Source organism: Pseudoliparis swirei, chromosome 17 (assembly GCF_029220125.1).
Source record: "Pseudoliparis swirei isolate HS2019 ecotype Mariana Trench chromosome 17, NWPU_hadal_v1, whole genome shotgun sequence".
NCBI lineage: Eukaryota > Metazoa > Chordata > Actinopteri > Perciformes > Liparidae > Pseudoliparis > Pseudoliparis swirei.
The window spans coordinates 16,284,054-16,292,720 of record NC_079404.1 but is presented as its reverse complement, the minus strand read 5'-3'; the positions used below and the strand labels follow the sequence as shown (position 1 = coordinate 16,292,720).

General features: G+C 47.6%; 1 protein-coding gene across 1 annotated transcript; it reads right to left on the bottom strand.

Annotated features, from left to right (window-relative positions):
- Positions 1-2,293: 2,293 nt before the first annotated feature.
- LOC130207589 (kelch-like protein 10) lies at positions 2,294-5,562 on the bottom strand. Its single transcript, XM_056436236.1, has 5 exons — positions 5,414-5,562; positions 4,161-4,644; positions 3,452-4,069; positions 2,754-2,903; positions 2,294-2,647 (listed from the first exon to the last, which is right to left on the bottom strand). Exons 1-5 carry the CDS (start codon positions 5,560-5,562, stop codon positions 2,294-2,296), a joined length of 1,755 nt encoding a protein of 584 aa, XP_056292211.1.
- Positions 5,563-8,667: the final 3,105 nt, after the last annotated feature.

The window sequence follows — 8,667 nt, the reverse complement described above, 5'->3', positions numbered from 1 at the left end:
CCTAACACACCCGACCACTGCAGAGTCATCAGAGTACTTCTGCAGATGGCATGACTCCGTGTCGTACTGGAAGTCACTGGTGTACAGGGTGAAGAGGAAGGGAGACAGAACAGTTCCCTGTGGGGCTCCAACATCACTGACCACTGTTCCAGACAGCACACGGCCCATTCTGACAAACTGTGGTCTGCCTGTGAGGTAGTCAGTGATCCAGGAGATGGTGGACGCGTCCACACCGACCACCCGCAGCTTCTCACTCAGCAGCAGTGGCTGGATGGTGTTGAATGCACTGGAGAAGTCAAAGAAAGTGACTCTCACAGAGACACCGGTTCCATCCAGGTGCGACTGAGCTCGTTGCAGCAGGTAGATGATGGCGTCGTCCACTCCCACATGAGGCTGGTAAGCAAATTGCAGAGGGTCCAACGATGATTTCACCTGCGGCCGGAGGTGGGCCAAGACCAGCCTCTCCAGCACCTTCATCACATGGGAGGTGAGGGCGACCGGTCGGTAGTCATTGAGGCCAGATGGTGCTGACTTCTTTGGGACAGGGACCAGGCACGACGTCTTCCACAGCACCGACTTGCCCCAGCCTCAGGCTGAGGTTGAAGAGGCGCTGCAGGACACCAGACAGCTGGGTGGCGCAGGTCTTTAGGACCCTGGGGCTGATGCCATCAGGACCTTCAGCTCTGCGCTGGAGTAGTTTCTCCAGCTGTCTTCTCACCTGGTCAGTCGTCACAGAGAGAGGGGGGAGGGTGGAGGAGCCCATTGATGTTGAGGGCTCGGTGGATGTGCAGCTCAGCAGGGGGGACAGAGGGGGAGGTGTTTGGGAGGTGTGATGTGTGGAGGAGACAGGAGAGGGCTGTGAACTGAACCTATTGAAGAAACAGTTCAGCTCGTTGGCCCTCTCCAGGGAGCCCCCTGGCTGTCTCCCTCCCACCTTGAAGCCAGTTATCGGCTTCATCCCAGTCCACACCTCCTTTGTGTTGTTCAGCTGGAGTTTGGCCTCCAGCTTCCTCCTGTAGGAGTCCTTGCCCTCCCTGAGCTTCACCTTCAGGTTGCGCTGGGCTCTCCTCAGCTCATCCCTGTCCCCAGACCTGAAAGCAGCTTTCTTCATGTTAAGAAGCGCCTTCAGGTCCCTGGTGATCCAGGGCTTGTTGTTGGGGAAGCAGCGCACAGTCCGTGATGGGATGGTGGTGTGTTCACAGAACTTGATGTATTCCGTGATGCAGTCGGTCATCCTGTTGATGTCCTCCCCGTGCGGTCCACACAACACATCCCAGTCCGTTGACTCGAAGCAGTCCTGTAGAGCGTCGTTAGCCTCCAGAGACCACCTCCTCACAGTCCTGGTGGTCACCGGCAGCCTCTTCACCAGAGGAACATACCTGGGAGTCAGCCGGACCAGGTCATGATCAGACCTGCCGAGGGGGGGAAGGGCAGTGGCACTGTATGCATCCTTTGTATTGTAACGTTATCTGTGAATAAATAATAAACTCTTTGTGCTCGTTAGATCCTCCAGACCAAATTATATCTCATGTTTAACCGCTCCGGAGACGTCAGAGCCAGCGGAGCATTTTAAAAAGTCCTGCCGAGATCAGGCTGCTGTCGGCGGCCACACAGCGCGCTGACCGCCCGGCGCTGTGGAGTAGAGCCTCAAATCTACGGCGCAGATCTTTATTGGACTGAATCATAACAAACCGACCACAGATTTGATTTTTAAACTACTAACTTCTCGCCTGAAAACATCCTAAAATTACATTCCGTGACTCAACAGTAGTATTTATAAAAAGTCATCAAGTCTCCTCTGATGCATCCTCCGGAAAGTGGGAGGATCAAGTCACATCCGGGCATTTTGACCGTGCTTTACGAGAAGCGAACTTTGAATTGGAACATGGACTCGGGCTGAGACTGATGACGTTTCACAAGTCCACGAGGACACAAGTAGAGAAAAGTACGCACAAGTACGCAGATTGAGAAACGACGACCTTCTGTCTCTACTTATTAGAGCAGCCTGATAATAAAGAGTTGCAGTTTTCTAAATCCTGACTGAAACTCCTCAAATGAACTAATATGATGTAGAAAGGCACACAACTGGTGTGAGACCACTTCCTCAAGGACCTGAGAGAGGAAGGGGGGTTAGAGGTCTGAAATGAGCCAACACCTCTGGATGTGTGTATTCTTTGTCTTTGCCGGCAACTATCAGCCGGGTTATCTGGAGTGACAGCAGATTAACGCACAAAGACATTTTATTTCTCTTTTGTAGTTGTAGGTCCTAAAACCGTGTGGATGATGGCACGGTTCAGGAGTGTTCCTCCGAGTCGGCATCCTCGTGTAACAGCGGCAGGGCGTCCCGGGGAACAGCGTAGTCGGCCATGTTGGGGAGCCCGGACACCACGCAGCAGCTCAGGGCACTGCGGAAAATGTCCATGTCACAAGCCTCGGTCCACTCAGCGGTCAGCTCGTCGTAGCTCTCCACGTTGTAGCAGGTGGTGATGCCATTGAAGCCCCCGACAACAAAGAGACGATCGTCCAGCACTTCGATGCCGAAGTTGCTGCGGGGCGTCACCATGGGCGTCACTTCCTGCCAGCTGTTGTTCACGGGGTCGTACGCCTCGGCAGTGTTCAGACGGTTGTTGCCATCAAAGCCGCCAACCTTTGGGACAGCAAGTGAAATATATGGTGGAAGAAAAGAAACTCACACTCAACTCCTTCTGATTCATCTGTTGACTGAACGTCACACGAGTTTCATGTGAACTTACTGCATACACGAGACCTGCATATGCAGCGGTGCCAGTTCCGCTGCGCGGGATGCTCATGGGGGCGATCATCGTCCACTGGTCGGCCCCCGGGAGGTAGCACTCAACCGTCTGCAGGCACTCCGTCCCATTGAAGCCCCCGCAGATGTAAAGCTGGGGAGAACAGGAGGGGTTCAGTAAAGAATCACTTCTTCTGGCTTCAACTCCTTATGAATTATTCCGAGATCTTTCTACTCTAGCAGGATGATTCACATCGTCCAACTATTGGTGTCGGTCTCTAATATCTAATACGTTGCATCATCTTACTAAAGTTTCTTTAAATCATGATTACAAACCTGAGACAAGCTATCAACAAACTGTCTAAAATAGAAAGGGGATTCTTGTTTATGTCAGTGCCATCCAGATCATAAGTGTTTACATGTTTTCTTTCTACTTGACCATCCACATACAAATTAACCACAGTGTGCAATAGTGACACACACACACACACACACACACTGACTCACACATGCACACAACATCACAGATTCTCTAGAGAGCCCATAGGTCTCTGAAGACCTTCAGTCTGACACACTTCCCTCTGGCCAATTACTCAATGCACCTCAAGACAACTGCATCAGGTCCCATGGAAACAAGGTAACCAACAGGTACACATTTACTCTGTTGCCCTTAAATAACTCCCAGACACTTTTCCACACCACCTTGTTGTGCAGCGTCGTGCTGCTGGCGTCGCTCCGGTGCTCTTGCATCGGCGCGATGAGACTCCACTGGTTGGCCTCGGGCCTGTAGCGCTCGGCGCTGCAGAGCCGCGTGCGCCCGTCGAAGCCTCCCATGGCGTAGATGCATCCGTCCAGCGCGGTGACGCTCACGTAGCAGCGGCGGTGGTACATGGGGGCGGCCTCGTGCCAGACGCGCGTCCTCAGGTCGAACCTGCGCACGCTGTTGAAATGCTCCGCCCGGTCGAAGCCGCCGACGCAGAAGAGGCTCCCGTCGAGGACGGCGGTGCCGTGGTAGGCGCGGGGACGCTCGCAATTGTCTGTCATGTTCATCCAGTGGTCGGCGCGGAAGTCGTACGCCTCGATGCCGTTGGTTGGATTGGCGCCGCTCCAGCCTCCGATGGCCAACAGGACGGCGTTCGGGAGGCGAGGGCGGAGGAGAGGGTTGCTGAGCTGAGCAACAGAAGGCCTGCTGGTCCTGATGTGACCGATGGCCTCAAGGACACCCTGGGCCATTGACAGGCACTCAGTGCTGGTGCTCACCAGCTCATTGGACAGAACCTTGAGCCGCATGTAGTTCAAACTCGTCAAGGCCAGTCGCACCTACGCAGAGAGAAAGGGACAGGAGTGTTGAATTGAATCTGGTCAACACTGAAGGTGCAAGTCCAAACAAAGTGAGCGAAGGTTATCATACCTTTGAAAAGAGCACCGCTACGTGTGCTTTCCGTGCTTCGGGCGCGTGGTCGATCCAGCGAAGGACGGCCTCGAAGGCGACGCTCTCGTTCCTCACGTTGAGGTCGTCTCTTTCGAGGATGTCGATGAGTCGCTGCAGGGACAGCTGCAGGAACTCTTCGTGGTGAGCCACCTCCTCGAAGTGCTCCACCACGTAGCGGTAGGCCCTGCGCTGCAGTTCGGGGCAGAAGACGATGTCGGTGAACTCAAAGATGCCGATGCAGTTCTCTGCGCTGAGCCGCTCCCCGAGGAAGTCGCAGCAAGTCTGCACGACGGCCATCACGTTGAGCTGGTCGGCCGCCAGCAGCAGCTCCTGCACGTTTTCTTCAGTCACTGAAACGGAGCCGGTGTACGCAAACTCAATGATGAGCCGCATGGCGTCGGGAGACACTCCCGGTATGACAAAGACCTTCTTGTCTGCTGGGCACCAGCGTCCGAAGAGAGCACTGAGGGTGAAACATAGAAGCAAAGAGTTGGAAACAGACTTCAGATCTTTGAATTTTTTATTTTATTTTCTTTTAAATTTATTTAACCAGGAAATGCCTCATTGAGATTAAAAATCTCCTTTACAAGAGTGTCCTGGCCAAGACAGCAGCAGCAGCACGTCACACAAAGTTCCATACAATACAACATGAAACAGTGACAGACAATATTTAAAAAAACGAAAAACAAAAGCACAGCATGAATAAAACCAAAACTAAGACTCAAGTCAACACAACCCAGCGTACACAGGAGCACATACCTCCGTCATATAAAACATCTACAGCTAGATGAATTTCCCTCCAATAAAATCGACACACGACCCCGTTTAGTATTAAAGGGGAATTATACAACACGTTCACCACCGGACATCAGAGTGTAACTCGCAGTAAGAATGTCTCAAATATTTCATGTTACATTTTGTATTTAATTTTGTTTTGTGATCTCAATTCATCTCCGTGTTGTGCAGCTTCTCCGTTGTGCGTTGAGTCGAGCATCTCAAGTTGCATTAAAGTAATCTGGTCACTTTTCTGAACACACAAAATCCTCAATGCTACTGTGTTGATCTGCAAATCTAGTTGCTATGGAACTGAGGGAGCACTGTAGCATTCAAATAATAATAATACAACAATAATCATAAATAACTGCACTCTGCAATCAATGTAGCATACAACACTTCATGGAAGTTAATAATTATTGTTGATTAGACGTTCACAAGCTTCAGATACAACTCACATGAAGTATTCGCTGCATTTACACAGGATGACCCTGTGGACGTCAAACGCCACGTTCTCCACGTTGATGACCGCGTCGCAAAACTGTCCCTCCAGACGGAGGTCGTTGAACACGGAGCGCCTGGGCGAAGATACGGCCTGGTCGCTCATCTCGAGTTCCTGGAGTACGAGAGTTTCTTGAAGGTCGACTGGTCTCTTGGGTCCCGAGAGGTGTTTTGAGTCCATGGAGATAATGTGAAGGAGCAAGAATTCTAGAATGGATTCATATCTCAACGACCAACTGACGTCGTTCAATTCAACCGGTAGACTGGAGAACACTTTACTCATTTAAATATTGAAGCCACAGGGGGCGCACGGGAGAACATGTTGGGACGCGCGTTGAATACAATTGCAAAACATAACACACAACACAGGATCCTGTCGACCACGTCAACACGGCCACGGTCCAAAGCGGTAGGCCTCCCATCCACACCTGTTCTCATCAGAGAAATTACCTGAAGGCCTTTTTAATGTTACCGTGTCATCCTGTGTTCAAATGTAGGAACTTCATGTCCCAGTTCACCCGGTGTTTCCCTCAAAGATAGCAGAAAACAACAGAACTACCTTTAGGCTCCAACACACCGGCCCCCGAATGTTAATGTCAGGAGGGCAAAAACAATTCAATACATACAGGTAGACCCCTAGTGGTGCTCAAGCTCCTCCCCTTTTCCCCTGGATGAGGACAGTGCCCTTTCTGCTGGAGACACATTGTTTCTTCATTAATAAGTATTTAAGAATAAAAGTTACTCTCTCTGTCATCAATTCCCGCCAAATGTGTTTTGATATCTGACGGGGAATTTATTTGAGTTCTTGTGAGAATATCGCCCGACATGCTCCGCGGCGCTCACAAGCCCAAAACCCAAGGATAGGAAGTTGCGTATGTGTCCGCTTCTTATAGAAGACGTTTGCTCACTGCTCTGCCCAGCGTGATAGACTTAGTTTGCACATGTGCAGATCGCACCAGTCCTTCCAGAAAGGTCTTGAGGACTCTTCCTAGTCAGCCAGAGCTTCCAGAAGAGGTTGGAGATGTCCTGAACTTGTTTCCATCTTCTTTTGATATTGAGACCTCTCAAACAGTCCAGTGTTTTTACTGTTAACCCTGGTGGCAGTAGCGGCGGGTAGTTTCTCCCACACAGCGGGCGTTCACCAACACACTCCAACAGCATCAGGCGGGATGGCTGATAATCGGAGGTAAGCATATCAGTCATTTGGTTTTTAAATTGAATGTATTATTGGATTATTTTTTACTAAACACACTAAACACTCACACGAAAACAGTCCTGTGGTCCACATGCTCTACAATTTAAAGTCAAAATAATGTTTCAATTGTAAAATGTTTATTTAACTCTAAATAAGTAGGAAATCACAAAAAATAAGAAGTTAAAATACACTATGTTCTATCAGTTCCCAGGAGTGTATATATATATATATGTATATATATACATATATGTGTATATATGTATGCATATATATATACATATACAGTATATATGTATGCAAATATATACATATATATGTATGCATTTATTATTATATACATATATATATATGCAGGCACGTGCACAGATAGAGCTCAAGCACCAGCCCTTTTGCCCTGGATGAGAAAAGTGCCCTTTTTGTTGGAGACACTTTTTTTTCATTCATCAGTATTTCAGAATAAAAGTTACTCTCTCTGTCATAAACTCCCCCCAAATGTGATTTGATATCCGACGGGGCATTTATTTGAGTTCTTGTGAGAATTTCTCCCCGACATGCTCCGCGGCGCCAAACTGGTGCACGTCCTTCTCCTCTGACCTGCAGCACCAGACACACACAGGTCATGACGCTGTTTGTCCCCTGACGTTGTTTTGTGATAAATCAACCACAACATTAGCGCTGCTGAAAACATGACGTCACAACTGGTCGAGGTTTCCTAAAAAAATAAACAAACAAAAACTCAGAAATCCATGATTTCAAAGCCTTGCAGCTGTTTACTGATGTCATGTTTGAGTGAGAGAGAGAGAGAATCTTTTTTTGTGTTGTATAAATGCTGTTTAGACATATTTGAAAGTATGTTTATAAATGTCACGAGAATTCACAGCCAGAAAATAGGAGCTAAACTATGCTAGCTCTCGGTGTCATGCTATCCTTGTGCATCATTGTTTTATGTGTTATCTCTTTGTTTTGTCTGTTCCAGTCTTACAACGATCAATCTTATAGAAAACGAACAACACAGCTCAGCTAAAATAGTTTTAATTTACAGTAAAGTAACAACCATCAGCCAAACTATAGTTTCTCCTCTTCATCACTTTCAATAACACATTTTCGCTGCTTCTGAATTTCTTCTTGGCTGTTGATGACGATCAATATCGCTCATTTTGAAAATGAGGTCAGAGGGCAATACGGATCTGTATCAGACCGGCGAGGAGGGCAATACGTGGCTGGCATGACAACCCATTATCCAATCAGAATGCTTGTACTGTTGCTATATAATAATTCATCTTTATTCATAAAGAAAATGTAAGTTAGCGGTCTAATCCTGCCCAGAGGAAACGCAGGTCGAGGACAGCATCATTGGTGTTATGCTTCAACTTTGTCAGAATTTTTATTTTGGCAATGGGTGCCCTTTTTTTTAGGTTTGAGCACCTGCCCCCCAAAATGTCTGTGCACGTGCCTGCACACACCGCATGAAGCTTTATCTGCAATATGAAGTAATTTCTCAGTCACATCTTTATCATTTTGGTTAATGTGTGACGGACCACATCATTTTTACTCAAACGATAATACAAAATGTAGTTTTCCACATTTATTTACATGCATTTAGCATTGAATTCAGATATTTCACTGCTTTTGTGGACCTATGACCTTTGGTAAACCAATTTCAAACACCAAAACAGTTTGTCCACATGATTAAAGGTGTGTTTTCAGAAGAGATATGAAGAATTTTTTTTAATCTAACTTCAATTTTCAGCTTTAGGGCCATATTTTCTCTTTCCACTTGTACTTGAGGACAATTGTGCCTCATTATTAGAGAGCTGAGACAATCCGTCCATTATTTTGCGGGGTTTAAAACAATTAGAAATTATTGAGCTTGATTATTTCATTGGGTAATAATATGTTTTGAATGTTGAAAGTGATTCCATTGATCTTTTTCCAGTAAATGTTGATTTCTTTAACTTTGCACCTTCAATTGAAATGTATAAAAAACAGACGCAATCTCCAGGTTTAATAAATTAC

What these genes read in the sequence shown, in the direction of transcription:
- LOC130207589 (XM_056436236.1), bottom strand. Translation starts at nt 5,562, where the DNA reads ATGAGCGACCAGGCCGTATCTTCGCCCAGGCGCTCCGTGTTCAACGAC. An exon ending in GCACGACGCTGCACAACAAG is followed by an intron (nt 2,904 to 3,451) that starts GTGGTGTGGAAA and finishes TGTTCTCCCCAG; the next exon opens with CTTTACATCTGCGGGGGCTT. An exon ending in ATGCAGGTCTCGTGTATGCA is followed by an intron (nt 2,648 to 2,753) that starts GTAAGTTCACAT and finishes GCTGTCCCAAAG; the next exon opens with GTTGGCGGCTTTGATGGCAA.